Genomic DNA, 21,943 nt, shown 5'->3' with positions numbered 1-21,943 from the left:
CTCTCTCTCCCAGTTAGCCAATCAAACTTTGCCAGGATCTCCTTCAGTCATTCATGTTTTTACTGCCAAACTTTAAATCTGTTCTCCTCTCTGCTCCTGTCAGCTGTCATTTTAGGCAGAATTGTCGCACCCTCCTCCAAGATCCAGAACCTCAGCTCCCTCTTCATCTCATATCATCACCACCACCAGCGTCTAGACTCCATAGGGGGGGTTCCCTAATCTACTAGGTCTTTACCACCCTCCTGAAATAAATGACATCATGATGGGGTCTAATCGCCAAAGACTTTTTTCAATTCTCATACTCCTGTGCACATGTAAATAAATATTCTTTTCTCTCAGAACGAGTCTCTCCTGATGGAAATATGGATGTCTGAGTTGACACTGGACAAAGATGGATTAAGTAAGGTAATGTTGACTACATTATGCATCAGTATCGCGGTCGATCATGTTCATTTAATTGTGGGCAGCCAAAATTATGCACGTGATTAGTATTCAATTAACTGTGCAGCTCTACTCTCTTATCAGGTACAACATCCTTTGTGCATGACATGAAGAGTCCAAAAGAAAAGGGTCTGTCCATCAAAGGAGCGTGAGTGTGTTCAATAAACTCTGTAGCAACCATCTGTTCACTATTGAGCCTGTTGTCACGCTTGTGTTCCTCAACCATCAGATCCCAAAATCAACCAACAGAGTGAAATTCAAAACTTCCCACGCCCCTTCATCCGTGGACTCACCCATGTAATCACAGTGTTGACAGCAGCAGGGCACAGAGACAGACAGAGGGACGTGAGACAGACAAGCAGACTGACACACAGGCCAGAAGGCAGAAGGCGAGCAGCGTGAAGAGATGCAGTGATGAAGAGGAGGAACGGTAGCGACGGACAGGTGGGTTAAAGAGTTCTGGGAGGCCAGACCTGGCTGGGGATCGGCACTCAATGATGTGTGGGTCTGTTCGGGCACCAGAGGGCACTCTTTGGCCACAGCCACCTGTGACGGCTCCTTGGCGCTGAGAAGAAATGTCAGAAATGTGTGTCAGTTTTAAAAAGAAACACAATGCAGCTACATGAAGTGGTGTAAAAACGTACCTCTCTGAAATCGATTCTCTCTTCTGCCTCACTGGTAGACAACTTGGCAAAGACAGATCCAAACTTAGATGCCTGCTCAGTGCTGAAGAACACACACAAAATTACACACAGGAAATCTGCTTTCTGGTTCCTTACTTGTGCGTTCATGAGGCACATTCACAGCATATGATAGGCTGACTAACCTCTGCTTCCTTGAGTAGGTGCAATGTCAGAGTCTCTGGTAGGAGTAGAAGCCCTCGCTGAGTCTCCAGACCAACTGAGGCTCGACATCGCCTCCAGACAGAGGCTGCGGCGAGGGCTGAGAGGCTGTTTGGGAAGCGGGATGCGGGAGGGCGGGATGTTCTGGGTAACAGGTGTGGGTGAAACTGTGGCTGTAGCATGAGGAGGAGTTGGGGCGGGACCGTTTGGTAGAGGACACGGTGAGCGGGATGATGTTGATGAGACAGTAGAGGGGACAGCGGCGAGAGGAGATGAAGCGAGCAAGGGAGGTGTGGCATCCAGCTCCCCACATGACCTCCTGAGTCTGAGGAAGGAAGGGGAGCAAGGCGGAGAGCCCGGCTGGATCACCTCTCCCAGGGAGGTGGAGCGGCTGCTTTTGGCCATGGAGCTGGCAGTGGGGTTCATGTAGGAGTGGAGGGGTTTGAGTTTGGGGCTGTCCCAGGGCAGGGGGGACCGGGGTGACTGGGGGGAGCCGGAGGAGGGTGAGGAAAAGTGGAAGGAAGGCTTGGGAGTGTCGTGATCCAGGAAGAGATGCTGAGGTCTCTTGCACGACTCCCTTCGGTCACTAGAGGGCAGAGGGGAGTGGGGAGCTGGAGACACAAATGTAGAGGTGGAGATTTGTTTTAACAACATATTCATTTATTTTACTTATTGAAAACTCCAGGAAACGTAGTTCACATTTTTTTAGAAGATCACCTTTCATATTATGTTTAAATACATTTTTGAACAACAGAAAACAACATGTATATGAACACGCCTCACACAGTAACCCAGTGTTTCCCATTCACTGATTTATTTTATCTTATTTCATTGCACAGTTGTACGCAGCTCATTCACTCAGCTCCTCGAAACCCTGCTCTCTTTCTCTGCTTATCAGACCACAAATGAGAAAAGAATTAGCTGACTGCAGCCTGCGGCCCGTCTTCCTTGTTACCACTGCTGCGAAATGCTTCTCCAGGAGGAGAGTGGGCAGCAGCTCAGGAGACTGGGCTTCTGTCGCTGGCTGTAGCAACTCAATTTTGGCTAGCACAAACTCTCCAGCACCTGTCACAGCAGGCTGGTGGCCAGCAGCAGCACTGGGTCAAACCTGTGTAACAGCAGCAACAGAAAGTTTGCTGATCTCACGGGTAGTCAGGGGTGTCCCGTCCCACAGAGCTGCGGTTTGCACTGGCTAAAATTAGGTTAGCTGCTGCCTGCTCTCCTCCCATTGAGGTGGTCTGTAGCGGTGTGATGTGGAGGACACACTGATCCAAGGCTCTCGCTAATGAACGCTACATAAATGTGAACTTGAAGCCACAGCTGTGAGGCTTTGGCTTTGGTTAGCAGAAGGCTAAACTATTAGCAACATTTTCTCTCCATCTCTGAAAGACTGATGACGCAGATACTGACACGTTTTATTTAATTTATGGTCAGACTCTTTTAGACTATTTCTAAGTCTGTCTTCCCTTTTTGAGTTGCTGTGCAGTGTAGACAGTTGTTGCCAATACTGGAATAGCAACTTTCTCTGCAGGATTTTGCCATTAAATGAGACTTTTACTGAAAAGACGCACATGCACATCAGCATTTGAAGAACAGCCAATCTCTGAAATGACCTGAGATTGGCCAGTGTCTCCTGTCACAGGCTAGATCCATTAAAGATTGAAAACAGAGCCAAGAGGAGGTGCAGAGGTCTAGAGTTCTCTCAGACCACTTAAATTACAATAACCTCAAAGTATATTATGGGATTTTTGCTCAGTGAAGCCAAAACAAATCTGCCTACCTCAGCTTTAACTGTCTCATAATGGACACCTAATGGAGCTAATGTGGCTCACTGAATACCCTGACCCAAACATTATTGAAATGGCAGAAAATACACAGCAATAAATTAACAAAGTGATGAAGAAACCTACGGTCTGAAGCCAGATTCTGGGCAGAGTGTGATTTCTGCAAACCCGTCGCGCTGTCCGACAGCAGTGGAGCTTTGGATGGAGGGTTGGACAACCTCCACAAGTGGAACCCTGAACTCCTTTTCTTCTTCAGGGATCTGAGGACGGGAGTACAGTCTCTCTCTGGAGCATCGACCCTGCTGAGAGGCAGCACAGCAGCTTTGAGATCACTGCACACAAAAAAATTCAGCCACAAAACTGGCAAAAACAAGCCAGAGTAAATATCACTTCTGTTGATTCATGTCTTCATTTTCTCTCGTGTCTGTGCTACATTTTGCCCACGCTGTAGTAAATTAGTCTACTTTATTTGCATGTGCATAATTACTTTAGATGAGAGTTCAGTTTATCCCTGCTTTTGTTTACCCTTATCCATTATTAATCTGTAAGTAACAGCATGATTCTTAGAGTAGGAATGTGTAAACAGTGTCCTAGCATGACCTCAGAAAAGTCCTGTTTTGTCAAGTTAGTATTACACTGCATTCTTGCAATGTGCACTTATTAATGTTTTAAAATCATTTATTCATGCAAACAGAGTACCTTTTTGTGCTTTTTCGATCTTTTGCATTTATGATTCATTAATCCAAGTCTGCCAAAGCAGCACTTGTCTAAAAATAAAGCCATGCAGCTCTGAGTCTGTGTTGTCTTCTTACTTTGGCCCCTCCATCCTGCCCGGGGACACGGGGGTCTTATCATCCGTGTTTCTGCTCTGGCTATCTTCCATCAAGGGCCGAACTTTTGACACAGGGGGTTTAGCAGAGTGGCTGCCTTGTTCCTTCCCGTGCACTTTGCCAAACGGAGGCATGCCCCTACACAGATAGAAGGCATTACAGGATCAGGGGAGCACAAGAGTAAATACACAATGTATTCCTCTAAGGTAGGTTAATGGAATAGTTTGACATTTTGGGAAATATGTTTATCCACTTCCTTGCAGAGATTGTAAGGAGAAGATTTATCAAACTCATGTTTGTTGGGTAAATATGAAGCTGCTGGTTAGCTTAATTTAGAAAGCAGAATGGAAATGGCTAACCTGGCTATCTACTGTGTTTGACCAAGAAATAGTCCAACTCATTATTTTGGCGCTCACCAGTAAACCACAACATGCTTTTACAAATTAAAATAAACAAGATATAACATGTTTCTTAGTGAGCTTCAGAGGTGCTGGTAGGAAGATTTTGTTACCTTTGGAAAGAGCCAGGCTAGCCATGTACAGTCTTGGTGCTAAGCTAAACAGCTGATGCCCGTAGCTTTGTATTAACTTAAAGGGACAGTTCACCTCAAAATCAAAATAATAATCCAGATAATATGTGAGCTGTTTCCCCAGGTTTTTTGTCTTTGTGTGCTGAGCCAGAGGTAGGCAACTTGCAGCTCTGGAGCCACATGCAACTCTTTAGCTCCTTGCAAGTGGCTCTATGTGGCTTTTACAAAAAGTATATTTTAGATTTTCATTTTTATTGCTATAGATGTAAAGTGATTCTTACATTTCCCAGTTGTAAAAATATGAAACCGATACACATTCTGTCAACTAAAGTGTGCATAGTATGTCTCTGACCTGGTGCCTTCTCCTAAATTGTGGTGAAGCTAAATAGCAGTGGCTAGTTAGAGATGTAGTCTAGGCTGACCAAACGTCCTCTTTTGCCCGGACATGTCCACTTTTCACGTCCCGTCTGGGGCGTCCGGGGGTTTTTTATAAACTGATGATAATGTCCGGTTTTCCGTGTGTTTGTGTGTGTTTGTTAGAGTGCGGCACGGGCCGCATATTTCTGTCCAAACCCGAACCGAGTCCGACATTATTTAATGACCAAAGCACTGAGTTTGTGTCACACAGTTGTTACGGTTACAGGCTATTTAACAGGCTGGGCGTGCTCAGCAGAGAGGGAGACCTCCGTGTTTGAGACGGGAGCGGGAGGCGGGAGCTGGAGGCGGGAGGTCCGACGCTTCTAGCGAGAGGAGAGGGAGAAATAAAACAAAATAAGATAAAATAGGAGACACCTGTCTCCCTCTTTTATTTTATTTTCAGCGTTTAATCAAGGTGGAGGCGGGTGGCTGGAGGTCCGAGACTTCCAGCGAGGGGAGAGGTAGAAACAAACAGCCAGTGTGTGTCTGTGTGTGTTATGTTCATGTGTTGTCACGTAAATAACAGCGCCCAAGCAATAAACAGTACAGACAATAGGATTTTATTTATTTTTACACTACATTTTCACTGAAAGCTGACTGAATCCGACCTGAGCCCAAATACAATTTATAGCTACATTTTTGACCAAACCCGGCCGACCTGTCGGGTACCATCGGGCTCGGATCGCCACACTCTAGTGTGTGTATGTGTCCCCTATTGGGGCCTATCTGAATTTCTGTCTTTGAGAGATATTATTTTGTAATATAACTGAATTTTCTATCCATACATATAAATTTTAAATATATTAAAATGATAAGGCATCTTTGAGTAAACTGCGAGTATCATTTAAGTAGGCTATGTCGTGGCCGGCCGAATGTCCTCTTTTTTGGAAATCAAACTATGGTCACCCTAATGTAGTCTCCCTTGCTAGGCTAGCTATTGATTCCAAATTCAAAACAGAAAAAAGGCTCAGAGGAAAACAGAAACCTGGTAGTGAGTGGACAGATAGGCTGTGTAACCTTTATTATAAAGCACACATCTGCATTGCGGATCCAGACAAATTAAAAAAATAAAGGCCAAAAACTGGCTCTTAGGATAGTAAAGGTTGCTGACCCCTGTGCTAAGCTAACCAGCTGCTGGTTGTAGTTTCATATTTAGCGTACAGACATGAGAGTGCTTTCTATCTTCTCATGTAAATCTCAGCATGAAATAGTTATTTCTTTAAAAAAAAAAACATCTTTAACAGTTGAATGTCTCGCTGCACAGTCACTGTTAATGAAGATAAAAAGGTTAAAAACTTTCAAGGACAAAATAACAGACTTCTTATCCACATAAAATTACCCAAACAAAGATAACAATGTCATTTTAAAGTGACAGCCTGCCTCGATCTGGAGGGTACACAGATGGTTTAGCAGAGCAGTGTGCGTGATTCCACATGGGTTTGTAATTATAGCTGTGAATCCACACTGGTCTGAAGTGGTCAGCAGTACCTGTTATTATGTCCTCTGGCCAGGAAGCGTGAAGACATACTGAGCCTGGGGACTCCGCTCTGCTCAGCTGTGGACAGACATCAAGCGTTAGGAACAAAAAAAACAAAAAGGAAAACAGAGACAGTGGCAAAGAGAGAAGAAAAACACAGAGACAGAGAGAGGAAAAAGAATGAAAAACAGACAGTGGAAGAGAGACAGAAAGGCTGATCAGTATTGTTTGCATGTCTACGTGCATGTGAAATAATCTAAAGGAATAGTTCAACCTTTTGGGAAATAAGCGCATTAATTGTCTTGTCCAGGGTTAGATTAAAAGAGAGATACCAGTCTTTTATCTGTCCGTTGAATTTGAAGACACAGCCAGTTAGCTTAGCTTTGCATAAAGACTGGAAACAGCATCAGTTTCACATCCAAACAACAGTTTGCACGTGAGTGTTTGGCCTCTCCTACCCATGCTGCAGCTCTCTTCCAGCGTCTCAAAGTTCTGCTTGAGGAAATCTTCTTGACCGACGTCCACAGTGTCGGTCACTGTCCTCAGAGCCTCGTCCATGCTCGTCACTCCTGCCTTTTGCTTCCCCATCTCTTTACTCTCCTCATCAGAGCTGTCCTGGCTCAGTGACTCCACATCTGCAGAATCTGAGAAAGCAAAGGGATATAAGTAAACAGCCCCTCTAAACCCTCCTTGACCTTGGTACATCTGCTGCATACAGCAGGTAGGAACCAGATAATCCTTAACAAATGACCAGCCAGATGACTGAGGCTTATGTGGTCGTATTATCTGACATATTACTATCAGGTTTGAAACTGGGGAAAAAATCCTAGCCTCTGTGTGCTCAAATCCCTCTCGGCAGGTATCGGCTTTACTGTATGTTTAAGAGACACTGTGGCTTTCACGTACATTTTGGCTTTTCATTTTAAATCCGTCTTCTCCGCACACCTTGAGAAGACATTTCGAACTTGAAACAGGAACATAGACAGATAAAAAATACTGAAATATTGCATACAAGTTTGTTATCTTTTAAAATCCTCAGACAGTCAGTTTCATTCAAGCTCAGCCTTTTGAAGAAAAGGAAAGAAGCAAGAAAAACCTTCACCAAAAGCAACCATCTGTAGAAATCAGGCATGATTTTAACATCTAAAATGAATAACAATGGGGCATTTTTTGTTTGCAGAAATAAAGTACACTCCTGTTAAGAGAAGCATGCATTACTGTCTGCCGGTGTCGTTTCTAACAGAACCATTAGGGGGTGCCAACGTGGGACATATTCAAATTGCACACATACAGAAGTGGCTTTAATCTTCATGTCTTGTGTTGTAATTCTAGCAAAAGTCAGTTAATAAATTAAATTAGTCTCCATCATTCTTGTGTGTTCCTTTAACATTTTTTTCATCGTTGTGATGAGAGTGAGACCTCACCATCCCGCACACGATCCGGGCTGGAGTCCCTGCTGTCGTAGCCCAGAGAGCAGGCACTGTCCGGGCTGCGACTTTCCTTGCTGTCGCTGCGGCTCCCTCGCCCTTGCATCCTGCAGTGCTGCTCCCGCACCATGTAACCACTGACGTATGAAAACAGAGAGAGGCAGAAACAATGAGGAACAGAGGCGGAGGGAAACATTAAACCAAGAATAGAAAAGGCACTTTTGTTGTCTCTGTGTCACTGTGAGCACTGGAGTGAAAGCATGTGTACTGACTGGGGATTTACCTGCCCTGCAGACCTGCGTCGCCCTCGTTCTCCTCGGGGTAGAACACGGCTCCATCAGTCCCCCTGATGCCCTTGGATGGGTGTGAGGACAGCCAGTCAGCATGTGGCCAGGGCCGATGCCTCTTGGCTCTCTCCTCCAACTGCAGCTGCAGAAAATGAGGCTTCTTAGCGGAGCAATTACACACACATGGATCCATATGGACAGCTCCCTCCTTCTCTCTCAGACATAGATTAACACATACCATGGGCTCCTGGACACTGGACGTGGTGCATCTCTCTTTGTCATGAGGGGGGCAGTTATTCTTGGGAGCAAAGGTCTCCAGATGCCTCAGGTCCAGCATGGATTTCACCATCAGCTCCACAGAGCCCATACGATGAGACCAGCGCCTCCGAGGGCGCTTAGAGGAGTCAGGTGTGACCTGGCTGACGACTCCATGCTAGAGAGGATGTACAGGAGAGTTGACACAGTGAACCACAGTTTCTCTCAAATAAGATGGGAACGTACGAGCAGCCAGTGGCCAGTTAACATATATAATAATATAAATAATTAGTGCCAGACCTCTGTTGTGATCCTGTGAATCCTCCCGTGGCACTTTTTCTGATAAACAAGCTCTCTTTTGATGTTTTTTTATGCACTCTGGCACCTTATTTACATACAAAGAACAAAAAATGAATTTTATTGTGAATTACAAAATGGTTGGCGGGACACCTGGCTCCCGAACTGACCCGTGGTTCGTAAGTTAAGTACCACTGGCATAGAATTCAGTAGGAAAAGGTCTCTACCGATATCCAGCGTATACTGAATCGTCCCTAGCATAGATTAAAGCCTCATTTCCACCAGGCAGTTCAGTTTAGATTGATGCACATTTAAACGGTTATTTTTCTGTTTCCATCGTGAAAAGTTGTGAATAGTACCAACAGTACCGTCCCCCCTCTGTTGGGGTACCTAGTACACTGATCTGGTACTAAAAGGTGGAGCTGGAAACACTGCAGTTCGTTGATTGGTCAGTAGAGGACTGTCACTCTTGCTCAGGGGTGAGGTGTGGCAGGTTTATGTAACAACTGTTCATACCATGGCAAGCAGCAGCTTTAGACTGTGAAAAATAATTTGACTGACTGTGCCGACTGCTGGCAGCTAACAGTTCACTTGTAATATTACTCAATGCATGAGCTGACAACCTGAATCAATCAACAACCTTTAGTTTCTATTCGACCACTCTGACCGTTCCATTTGTTTTTATTGTCTCTCTTGAATGACACATGCTTTAGTGATGACTGGATCTTTAAGCATTAAAAAATGTATATGAATTTCAACAGACATACATTCTTATCCTCACTCAAAGAAAAAAAAAATGTGTTGGAGTGTCGCTCCAGTGCGCTCCGTCAGCACTACACCCCCTGCTCTTGTCTGACAAGGACTCAATGCACAAACCTGCTATTTTTAAACATCCCATCGAGAGCGACTCTCACTGCAATTTGTTTCTTTTTATTCTAAACATGTTGGGATGCAAAGGCCGTTACATGGAAGATAAACAAGGTAAAGATGCTTTACTGTGTCACCGGTAAAGAGGAAATAGAGCTTAAGCTGGATGAAGCAGTGAGTGACAGCAACCCCACCCACATTTAAGAGTACTGTCTGCAGTGGAAACCCTAACCCTAACCCCCAGGGTCTAGGGTACACCTCTGTAGGGTTTACCTTTAGTTCTAAAGGCACTACACCAACACAGGTTTTTAATGCTGGAAACGGACAGGTTTTTATTTAGGTATTATGACTTTATTCTCATTATAATGACATTTTTCTCAAATTAATTACTTTATTCTCGACTTCTCAGCAAACACAGATGAGTGGGATTTGTTATGAATGCGCAGACACTTTTGAACATCAGCAGAAATCTTGCTATAACACAAAAGAGCTGTAAAAGTCCTGTGGTTTGTAAATAAAATGCACATTTAAAAGGATTACTTCCCCAAATAAAAGACACACAGGAGGACTGAAGAGTAAATCATGGCTACATGTGTGCTGCCTCAACAAACGAGAATAAATATATACATATTTAGTGACGGCCTCACTGCATTATATTCCACTATATTTTTTATGTTATGAACTTTCACCTGTCTAACATAATAAAGACATTTCCACTAAGACCCCCTGCTCTGCCCCTTCTGTATGTTGAAATAAAACCTATGCCCTATGAATGAATTATGTGATACAGCAGTTCTGGAAATTAAAGCACTTAAGTGTCAGTTTTCCTCCACATGTACACATCTCAGATGAGGTTGTGTGATCTAGTTTTCATTACCCACACTTTAGATTTCACGTAGCTTTTTATCACTTTTAAACTCAGCGGGGGATTCCCACATCCACATCACAGAGGATTTAATCTCATGTGTGGTAGAGAGAAGCCGGAGATCTTTAAGCCACTTCAGTCCTTGTGAAGTACTGACAGAAAACAAAGAGAGACAGTAAACTGGAGCAGCAGCTCACTGTCTGTTCTACATACGTAAAGCCTGTACTGATTATTAAATGCTGTTACTGAAAACTATAAAGCAGTTGTCAGGAATTGAATTAAGGGAAGACATAAATAGGATGTACCTAGCATGAAACAACAACAATAAAAAATACTGGAACACACACACGAGTACACAAAAGAAAAATATTACACACTGCATTATAATGGACACCCACACTCAAGTAGAAGCAGCCCTCCCAAACGTCTAATAAAGAACATTTATCGCAGTCTTCCCACTTTGCTGTCTCATCATTCGATCATCATCATCTCTCTTTAGAAAATATGTTTCCTGCCCAGTTTATTTCTATGATAATAACAAGATGTAAAATGAGTGATGGGACGGTGCAATGACAACTGTCTTCACTATCATTATTTCTAATACAAAAGCATTAAAGAGCATTTCTGCTACTACTGCAGTATTTGGAGTAGTTCCACAGGTACAATGCACATGTACACCTCAGGCACAGAAATAGCTTTTGCATCTCTTTTAGCAACACGACTTATACCGCTTATATGGAAGGAAAAATCCCTCCAACCTTTAAACTATGGATTTAAGACTAAATACATCATCTGAGTTTAACCCTTTGAGACCTAGAGCATCATTACTTTGCTTGTACTGCTTTCAGACGCCTTTCACTAAAATTAAAACCTGAGCAAATTGGTGTGATTTCTTTCAAAATCATGGGGACAAAAGGAAATGAGCAAATGGCAAAAATTAATAGATTTAGAAAATTATTTTTAAAAATTGGGGAAAAAATCATATTCATAATAATTATTATTACATATTTAAAATTGTGGTACAGAATTATTGTAATTTTTATCAGGTCATTTCCTTGTTTGTTTGGTTTTGTTTACTAATTTTCTTATTTTTAATTTTCTCGTTTTAGTAATATCTTGCAAATTTGTTTAGGTCATTTTTTCTTTCGTTGTTTATTGCCTTCTTCCTGTGTTTTTGAAAGAAATCAAGCTAATTTGCTCAGATTTCAAAGGGTTAAAGAAAATTTACAAAAGAGTATGCTCAGAAATTTTACACTACAACCATTTTTGACCTATATAGAAAAAATGGACACCACTGACACTGCAGTCTTGTAATACTGACATCATATGTATTTCACTCATTTATTTGTAGCTTGTATTAATTTAATTAGCTATTAGCTATTTATTTTTTGGTATTTTTCTCTGACTAGTCATTTTTTATTTTCTTTTTATTGTCTAGAGTATTTCTTTTAATTTGAATTATTTATTATTTTATTTTTTCTTATCAATGACCTTCGTCACATTAAATTTAATTGTGCTATGACTTGAAAATGTTTCTGCAGTTGATTCTGTTTGATTACTAATAGTACAGTGGGGATGGTGCTCTCTGGGGGGGCGATTTGTATCTGTGATTAATTGGATTTTATATGACTTTAAACACCAATAATAGACCAAAAAAGAGCTTTTCCAATGTTAATTATTTTGTGTAAACTGATAACAGTGTTTTCACACTGAATATAACCACCAACCTTCGTCAGCTCCCAGTCCTGTCCTTCATCTGAGCCACCTGTTGAATCAAAGAGCACAATTATCAGAAGCTTCAAAATAATGACATAATACTCGTTTGATGTCTGGATTGTTCTTGTCAACGCTGCTCTCCACAGAGAGAATAAAGGTCAGGATTACTACAGATGGGAGGTATTCTCTAACACAAGTGGTTACACCTGAATGGGCAACATGTGGTCTGCTACTATTACATGGAATCCTTAATTCCCTTGCTAAACACCAGGGGTCAGATGCATAAAATTCTCTGTAGATTCACAACTAAAACTGTCTGTATGCACAAAGGCAGAACTGTGCACGCACATTCTTTTCATCAGATTTATAAATCTGCAGCTACGCCTGATTCTCTTTTATAAATCTCAATCACTGTGGAGCAGGGCGCACCTGCACGAGCCTCATTTACACATCCACAGTTCACCATCAATGGATGCAGAAATGCCTTTAAACACACGCTTGCATGTTGATACTTGTGCCCACTGCACCACTTATTAGGCCTGTCGATGAGAAATATGGCACAGAAAGAGAAGCAGTTTCACCGACTGTGTTGCAACGGTGAGCTTCTCCAGCGGTGCCAGAACATCTGTCATCACACACGGCTGTGGATATTTATAGAGCCCATACCACTAATTCATCACACATTTCTGCAAACCGTCATCGGGGTAAAATCTCAATCATCGTTGTTATTAAATGTCAAAGGGATGATCGATTCATTCACAGTGCTCATGTTGAAACTGACTTTACAAAGTGCTTTAGGATAAAATAAACGATCATGAGATCATGGCTCAAATGTAAATAAAACGAATAATGAAATTCATCATTCGTAAATTATTTAAATTGGCTTTGTAAATGTCCCTTTGATCAATATTTTACCTGGCTCTTAACTTAAATTCAGTCTCCTCCTCATTATATATGCCTGGTCTGAAGAATACATGAGGTGTGCACACTCTAACTGCACATTCTTCCTTTATAAATATGTGTGGGTAAGGGTGTACGCACGGTTTTCGTAGGTATATATTGTTTATACATCTGGCTCCTTAAGTGGGGTTTATTCTTCTACATTAAACTGACAGTGTAGGCCTATGTACAGCTATAAATCTGCCTTAACCACCAGCTCAGTTCCACGTCACAGTACCTGTGTCCTCCTCTCCATGGCTGCTGTCAGATGAACTATTAGTTGCGATGTCCTCTGGGTCATTGGGGTCGTCATTCTCTGCTCCGTCGTCTTCCTCCTGCTCACGGTCACTGTCAGAGGACAGCCCACCCAGAGTGGGGGCACTGTACACCTCTCGCCTGTAGTAACACCGTCAGAGACAACATGATGAGCATCCTGATGTCTTTGTACTTTTATCATCAGCACTAGGTTTATGGAATGATTGTAAAGTTCCCAGACGGTGGTGTGTGTCGTCACCTGAGGCTGGAGGTCTTGCTGGGTGGTGTGTTTGGGTTTTGTCGGAGCTGGCAGAGCCTCTCTCTCATGCTGATTGTCAGTTCTGGAGCCAGTCGCCACACAAAGATACAGCTGGGAGATAAAAGCATTCGGGCATTAAAAATTCAACATTTCATTTCAGCTCCACTATTGAGGAAACTGTCTGCAAACACATTTCCCCACTCATTTCCTCTGGCAGCAGTGGCTGAAGATGATTTTCATTTGATGCTCCGGTCTGGGTTTTCAACAGTAGGTTTATTCTTGTGCACGATTCATGTTCGGATGCTTCGTTGTTATTAGAGCTCTTAATTTAAATATAGACCTAATGCTTGTTATCTTTTTAGAAATACAACTAAATTATAACATTCTAAATGTTGGATTGTCTCCAGTAAAATCTACATTACTGGAGTGAATCAAAAGCAGCCAAAAACAGGACAGTTTCTCACCTGTCCCCCGACACAGAAACCAAATGCCTGCAGTCGTTGGTGAACTTCATCCCCGTGACAATCTCTGCAAAACAGAAAATATGGCAAAGCTAGTTTCATTACAGTGTCTGGCACATGCAGGTGGTGATCCCTCCCTCTCTGCTACAGACCTGTAATTTACACACAGCTCAGGCTGACAACATAAAATATGTGTGTGTGCAGGTGTGTGTTCTGTTACCAGAGTGTCCATCCATAGTGGCGACACACTCCCCAGTGTAGAAGTCAAAGATGCAGATGTTTTTATCGGAGCAGCTGGTGGCCACGTATTGACCAGACGGATCAAGCTGAACCTGCCAGGACAGAGGACAAGGAGTCAATACACTGTATGTACAAGGAGGGAACATTTGGAGTCTGTGGGGAGAGACATGTTACCCTGAGCAGACTGCCGTCCTCACTCAGTGATCCCTTGTAGAGTTTCTTCTGTTTGCCACTGCTGATGTTAAAAATCCTGCAGTCAAAAGGAAAAACATTTTTGTTTCCTGTTGCTGACCTCATGAACTTTCATAAACACACACACACATACCCACACACTCACCTGATGCAGCGGTCCTGACAGCCGACAGCAGCGTACTTGCAGGTGGGGTCTACGCCCATGTCGTACAGCGTGGTCTTCCTCACCATGTGGTGTGAACGCCTGAACTCTGTTCCTCTGTCAGTCTGGGAAACAAAGAGAAACACAGTCAGGTCAACGGTGTTAACTGAAACTCTGGGAAAGCTGGACACTAAAAAAGTACACAAGATACAAACTCAAAAGTTAAACACGATAGCTTACAGCTTCCTGTTTATATGTGTCTCAGTGACTAATGGACACAACAGCTTTTCAAATTGTTCCAGCACTGAGCAGACGCGAAACAAGCGGCAATGTAATCACTCTTGGCATGTTCGCTTTCCAATTACAATATTCCTTTCAACCACTGACAGGCTCAAATTTTTATTCTACGTGTCTGACAACATTATGGAAAGGATCCCTACAGAGATAGACCCTTTTGTTATAGATTACGATCCTTTTTGTTTCACCAAAAACAGCCCCTAAATGTCCATAGTCAAACCCACCAGACTACATTTAAATAAACACTGATTTTAGCATGTTTGCGATTTTGGGGCTGTTTCTGAACCAAAAATGATATTACGCAATAACAAAAAGGTCTATCTCTGTAGGGATCCTTTCTATAAAGTTGTCAGACATTTCAAAGAACAATCTGAGCCGGTCAGAGGCAAAAAACAAGCACTTTTAGTGAAGGTAAATTTGTTTTTCGGCTGCTGGCTGCAGCCCTCTCGCTCAATACTCGACCAATTTCAAAAATTTTTCTTTCCATTAGTCACAAAAATACAGTAAAATAGGGTCCGAGTTGAAAAATATCAAAATTACAGTGTGTGTCATGTCTGCATCACTGACCTAGTTGTGCTGTAAATTGAGCTGACAAGAAGCATAAATTGAATTATTCCACTTCAATGAACTCTGATCTTTACATTCTGCATGTTTTCCCTGTGGGTCTACAGAAGTTAGGCACAATATACATGCTATACATATTCCAAGCGAGCCACCTTGCAGCTCATCTTGTAACAGAAAAAGCTTTTTAGAAGCTGCACTGAAAGGAAGGAGCCAACTTGGCCTGTGCCTTTTAGTTTAAATCAAAATAAATACATGCATCTTAAAAGTGGGTACACATACACATAGCTGCTTAAAATACATGAAAGGCAGAACATGGATTATTTGCCTCAGTTAAAGTTTGGCTGATGGAACGCACTTGGCAAAGACCCAGTGTGAGTTAAAATAAGTTGTATCATTTAACAAGTTCAGGCCAAAGAAAATCAGTGTTTGTGCATCTAATCATGGTCTTAAAAGACTATTATGGTTTGTCTAGAAATGCTGAAAACACAGAGCATACATGATAACAGACAGTACACAATATGCTCGTTCTCCAGGGAGCACAGAGCTGTCACAACAAGTTTCTAAAATGAGCACTCCATACATCTCCGGACGCTGTGGGGACGTTCTACTGAACACTAACAAGCCATTGTTTATTGTGCTCTACAAAACGTAATGAGTCACTGCAGTGGCCTGAATCGTGTATTAAGTTTATTAAGAACGTTGTTAACTTATGCAACTCTGACCAAACAGAAATTGTCCCAGTGACCCAGAAGCAAATCTGGAGAAAGTATGCAGCCGGATGTTTCCTTTGTCCCATTTAGGCATACGACCTGCGGTCCAATGCTCCGTTTGTGGTACTGTTGTGTTGCACAGTCAGTCTGTAATGTGAGGAATTAATCATTGAATTTAATCAAAAAAATGAAGCATACAAGATGGCTGAACCAGGATTAGCTCCTCAGTGTGTCTCTTATGGCCAGAAATAATTATGAGAATATTTTGGAAATGTTCCCATGTACCAAAATTAAGCAGTAAGTCAGCTGAAACCAGACATTTACAGTGATTTTAATATAGCTGCAGGACGAACTAGCCTCAAATGATGTATTACCTAAATAATATACTGGGAATATGTGATTATGAGAGAAAAAGCAATGACAATAAATTTGTCAGAAAAGAACTGTTGTCAAAAAAGAACTGTGACATTTTAGGAAATGTGCTTACTTGCTAAAAGTCAGATGAAAACACCACTATGTCTGTGTGGTAAATGTTTAGCTAGAGGCAGTGGGTGGTTAGCTTAGCTTAGCTTAGCTTAGCTTAGCACAAAGGCTTGAAACAGAGGGGAACAGATTGTCTGGCATGTCGTTTTTACACATTGGGGTTTGAACAGAATAAACTAACAAGATTTAACATCTTAATTAGTGACTTACTTTTGGACAGAGCTAGGCTTGTTGTTCCCGGCCTTTATGCTAAGCTAAGCTAACCAGCTACTGGCTACAGCTACATATTTAGAGTACAGACGTGGAAATGTTCTCCTTAATCTCCTTAACAAAAATGCTAAATCAGTTATTACTTAACAACAAGCAAAGCAGTTGAAGTTAAAGCCCCTACAAGGAACTTTTGGAAATTTTGAGTTGATTTTGGCGACCCTGTGGACAAAAGCAGTAGTGTTTTGCCGGAATGAAGCCTACATTTCCCATGAGCTCTAGCACGTATTGTCATAAAGACGCTTACCTGGTTCGCGCATGTGTTTGTCTTGGGGATGAACGAAACCAGAGATACTGGATGAAGCGAGATACCCAACTCAGCTCACTTCCTGATTCAGTGACGTCAGCGCCACGCCCCCGTAGGAGACTTGCGGCAGCTCTGAATGTATTGTCATCAATGAGGAAAATGAACGTGATCACAATTTATGGTCAATTCTTTCGCTCTGTAGTCACTAAAGTAAATATTGGGTTCATTTTCCACAAGCCACACATCTTCCCAATATTCTGACACTAAAGCTGCATTTTTCATCCGCACAGATCAAGAGAAAATTAACTTTGTTTGAGCCCTGTCCGTCTCAGAAAACAAGTTCTCGCGAGATCTCGTGATCTTGATAAACAGGCGGTAAAATCACAGTTAGCTTACAAACAGTTATTTACCGCTAGTAATAAATAAAAAATGTCCAAACTTTGTGCAACAATAGGCTGCAATAATAGGAAGAATTTATATTCATTCCACCTGCTTCTCGACCCGCATACACAGACATCCACAGAGCCTCTGTTCAACACGGTGGTGGGGAGGGGGGTTGAGGGAGAACAGGCTCTGATTGGAGGGAGAGCTAACCACGCCCACTTAGGAGACAGGAAGAGTAACCGTTTTCTTAACATTGGATAAGCCTACAGTTGGGTATCTCCCTTCATCCAATATCTCTGACGAAACAACAAGACGGGAAAACTTTGGTCCCAGCTTACCTCTGCCGCGCCCCAGCTCCACCTCTCCGGCGTAAGCACCACCGCCGCCGGGGTAAACGCAGTGGTCGGCTGGTAAGGCTGAAGGCCTGTTTGGCCACGGCTTCTTGGACTGAGTATGCAGCGGTGCCTCGCCTCTTTATTTCTTGGCACTCGCTGGACCCGCTGGCTCCTGCCAGGATTGGGCTGGTAAATGCTAGATCGCTAGCGAACAAAATCTTTATCCTGAAGGATTTCCTGACTTCCCGAGGATTGGATTTTCTCTGTGTGACTGAGACGTGGCTGACTGTTGGTGAGTCCAGTGCTTTCACAGAACTTTTACCCGATGATTGCTGCTATTTTAACTCCCCGCAGATGTCGGGTCGAGGAGGAGGAATAGCGACTATTTATAAGAGTCACTATAAATGTAAGCAGCTAGGTAAGATGAAGTGTGCCGTCTGAGTGCCGTAAATCGTTTCGTCCTGGAAGCGACCTGGGGCGGACCCGGAGACAGTTTCCTAAAGGTATGGATATACACTATATAGAAATAGCTTATCTTCACACTGATGATCTCATTTGCTGTTGTAGGTCACGCACAGACATCAGCAGAAACAAGAGACTTTTGCATATCCAGTTAAAAGTTCCTTGTAGCGGCTTTAAGGTATACGATGGTGAAGACTTTGTAATTAATTGTCTGGTGATCGCGATTACGATTTTCAGGTCAAACGATTTCAAAATTAATGAAATCGAGTGTAAACGATTTTTGGTCACGGACGCCTGGAGATGTTATTTTGACTTCTACGGAAGCCGCGCATGCACAACACCGCCCCTCCTCTCCTCTCCTCTATTCACTCCACGAGCCAGTCAAGTAGGTGAACTACGAATAATTCGAGGGGCAGGTGATCGCAGAAAATTTCAAAAACAGCGTGCGGAAAATGGCAGCGGGAGAGCGAGAGAGGTTGCTCTGTGTGTGTGTGTGTGTGTGTGTGGGGGCATCGGGGCCAAACTCCACCGTGGAGGTCGTCACCATTTGTGAAGGTTAATTTGTTTAGGTAGCATTCACAATCTTTGGTGGTGAATGTTCTTACACAGCCACTGACCTCCACCACATTTCTGCTGCCAAAATGCGTGCACATGCTTACATCCGCCGTCCCTGTTTAAACTGTAGAAGGTTTTATTGGGTATTCTACATCAGTATTCACCTCTGGAAAGATACATGCTTGATGGTGGGAGCTGATGGGATGTATCTCGCTCAGACGTGTCTTACCTTGTGTGCAGTGCGGAAGTAGATGCTCTTGTCTGCCCCACAGCTGATCATCCTCACCTTGTTGTCATTGGCTGAAGAACAAAGACACAAACTGAATGAGGACTTTTTGTAACTTTAAAAGAAACAATGAGACATTGAGGCCTGTAGGCAATGAAAAAGAAATGCTACTCTTCATCAGTCGGCCACTAATAGTAATTTTCTACACTCTAAGGAGACATAGAAGATTTAAAAACAAAATCATGACTAAATTAATCCCAATTCAAAATCAAAGGCAGATACTGATGCAAGTATGCAAATCCACAGAGAGAGAAAACAAAGTGTAAAAAATAAAAGAAGTACACAGCAGACGAGGCTTTGCTTCTAACAAACAAAGCTCCACCTAACACATGTATAGTTGTCATCTATTATATAAACAAGCAGCGCTGCGAGCAAAATAAAAGAGTGGGACTGAATGGAGATGAAAGTGAGGATTAAGCAAAGATTAGCTGTCAGATGTTGACAGTGTCTCAAGTGGCTCACCAGCAAAGCGGACGGCTGTTATGGATGAAGAGTGCTCGTCAAGTGTCTGCACCAGACTGTAGTCGTCCTCAGCATCCAAGACGTGGATCAGACGGTCCCTGCTAGCTGTGGCCAGCAGCTTCAGACCTGACAGTAATAAGACAACTTAATCACATAATCGTATACACATCCAACGCACAGATATTCCACAAGCATGCCATCATTCTAATCACATACACACACACACACCGACCTGTTTCTGGTTTACTGTATTCGAGACAGAGGATCTCAGCATCGTGGGCCTCCACTTTCAGAATCTCCTCCATGCTGCTGAGGTCATGAACCCTGCAGAGTATAAATTCAAATTTTTGTTTTAGGATGGAGGTCACCTCAGTCAGTCATCAGTCTCAGTTTAAGCCTTCTTGTCCGACCTTAGCATCCCGTTGCGATCTCCAGATGCCAGGTGTTTGCCGTCTGGACTGACACAGATGGTCCTGATGCCGGTCCTGCTTTCTGCTGTCTGTCCATCTCCTGGTTTGTCCACATTTATATTTGTCAAACACTCCGGATCCAGCAAGGCACTGGTGTTTCCGTCTACGTAGATTATATTCAGGAGATCCTGCAAAGCAATGATGGATATATGAATGACCCATCACAGTAGGAATGTCTGCTCCTGAAATGTTATTTTTTTCTTTGGTATGACATGAAGACATAAACACTTGAGGTCTTCACAGGTCCAAAATAATGGACCTGAAACCAGGAAATTTGTTCCGAGACCCGACTGAACCTGATCATTTTTAGAAATATAAATACTCAACCGTTTTCCCCCTAGATATTACAGACAGGAAAATTTTGTGCCACTGCTAAACACATTTATTATGTTGGATACAACATACTGTTCATACCCATCTTAATGTATATAATGTTTAAAGGGAACCTATTATGCTTTTCCATATTTTGTGTCTTATATATAGGGTTACAATGATGGAGGTTCCTATTTAATAATAATAATAATGATAATAATAATAATAATGATGAGGTAAACATATGTAAAAATAATCCCTGTGAGCAGAAATCACAGGCTTCATACCATTCTGAATACTCCATTTCCAACAGTTATGTCATAGTGTGCTGGGTTTCTTTATATGGTCATCTGCTCCAGGCACGCTACTGCAAGTGTTTACATTATGTAGCTTTCACTGCTACATGTAGCTACATGCTAATATCAGGGAAACATGTAATCTTGGTTGCAAATATTGTAAATTTCTCCTCGTTTTTGGATCATATTCCTGCTGAACATGTGCAGTTTCTCTTAGAAGCTTTTACTGGTGATTGTTCAAAGTAAGAAATGCCACTATTCTCTGTTCCAGCGATTCCCCAGCTGTAAGTGCACTGCTACGTGTAGCTACATGCTAATATTGGGAGAACATGTAATCTTGGTTGCAGATGTTGTTCATTTCTCCACAGTTTTGGATCATATTCCTGCTGGAACATGTCCGGTTGTATTCAGAAGCTTTAGTTGATTTTTCATGGTAAAAAAGTGGCACTGTTTTCTGCTACAGTCATTACCCCAGCTGCAAGAACACTGCTACATGTAGCTACATGCTAATATCAGGGAAATATGTAGTCTTGGTTGCCAGTGTCACTAATTTCTTCCAGAATTTGAATCATATTCCTGCTGAACGTGTCCGGTTTCTTTTAGAAGCTTTTATTGGTGATTGTTCAAAGTAAGAAATGCCACTATTCTCTGTTCCAGCGATTCCCCAGCTGTAAGTGCACTGCTACGTGTAGCTACATGCTAATATCGGGAGAACATGTAATCTTGGTTGCAGATGTTGTTCATTTCTCCTCAGTTTTGGATTATATTCCCGCTGGAACATGTCCGGTTGTGTTTAAAAGGACTTATTGGTGATTTTTTAACCACTATACTCGGTTACAGTAACTTTTTGAATGTGACGGTGCAAAGACAACAAAATACGACTACCCAGAAACTCAGACCAGTCAGAGCAGACTAGGCTTTTTTGGGATGGAGGCTTATAGAGACAGACGCTACAACAGAGCATTTCAGACAGAGGGTGAGTACAGGTGTTTCAGCTCAAACAATATGAGGAAAATAAAGTGTTTTTCGATCATTAAAGGGATAGTGCACCCAAAAATGAAAATTCAGCCATTATCTACTCACCCTAATGCCGAGGAAGGCTCAGGTGAAGTTTTAGAGTCCTCACATCACTTGCGGAGATCCGAGGGGAGAGTTGGTAGCAGCACAACTGCACACCTAATAGAGGCTGACGGTGCCCCAGATTCAAACGTCCAAAAACACATAATTGAAGCCACAAAATATCTCCATACTGCTCGTCCGTAGTGATCCAAGTGTCCTGAAGCCCCGACAT

At 42.5% G+C, this 21,943-nt stretch overlaps 1 protein-coding gene across 1 annotated transcript in view; it reads right to left on the bottom strand.

The window, feature by feature from the left end:
• LOC117270583 (mitogen-activated protein kinase-binding protein 1-like) overlaps positions 1-21,943 on the bottom strand; it is a 49,293-nt gene that overhangs the window by 8,373 nt on the left and 18,977 nt on the right. Inside the window, exons 11-31 of the mRNA XM_033648263.2 lie at positions 19,985-20,172; positions 19,807-19,898; positions 19,575-19,700; positions 19,056-19,126; positions 14,526-14,647; positions 14,363-14,438; positions 14,169-14,280; positions 13,952-14,015; positions 13,488-13,598; positions 13,212-13,369; positions 12,046-12,083; positions 8,273-8,467; positions 8,031-8,176; positions 7,745-7,884; positions 6,779-6,964; positions 6,332-6,398; positions 3,880-4,035; positions 3,194-3,369; positions 1,268-1,894; positions 1,086-1,167; positions 915-1,006 (exon numbers count right to left, since the gene is read on the bottom strand). Coding sequence (XP_033504154.2) covers positions 915-1,006; positions 1,086-1,167; positions 1,268-1,894; positions 3,194-3,369; positions 3,880-4,035; positions 6,332-6,398; positions 6,779-6,964; positions 7,745-7,884; positions 8,031-8,176; positions 8,273-8,467; positions 12,046-12,083; positions 13,212-13,369; positions 13,488-13,598; positions 13,952-14,015; positions 14,169-14,280; positions 14,363-14,438; positions 14,526-14,647; positions 19,056-19,126; positions 19,575-19,700; positions 19,807-19,898; positions 19,985-20,172 — 3,025 coding nt within the window. The remainder of the gene's footprint in view (positions 1-914; positions 1,007-1,085; positions 1,168-1,267; positions 1,895-3,193; positions 3,370-3,879; positions 4,036-6,331; positions 6,399-6,778; positions 6,965-7,744; positions 7,885-8,030; positions 8,177-8,272; positions 8,468-12,045; positions 12,084-13,211; positions 13,370-13,487; positions 13,599-13,951; positions 14,016-14,168; positions 14,281-14,362; positions 14,439-14,525; positions 14,648-19,055; positions 19,127-19,574; positions 19,701-19,806; positions 19,899-19,984; positions 20,173-21,943) is intronic.

The sequence above is a fragment of the Epinephelus lanceolatus genome, chromosome 13, assembly GCF_041903045.1.
Source record: "Epinephelus lanceolatus isolate andai-2023 chromosome 13, ASM4190304v1, whole genome shotgun sequence".
Lineage (NCBI taxonomy): Eukaryota > Metazoa > Chordata > Actinopteri > Perciformes > Serranidae > Epinephelus > Epinephelus lanceolatus.
This window is presented reverse-complemented; position numbering and strand designations above follow the sequence as displayed.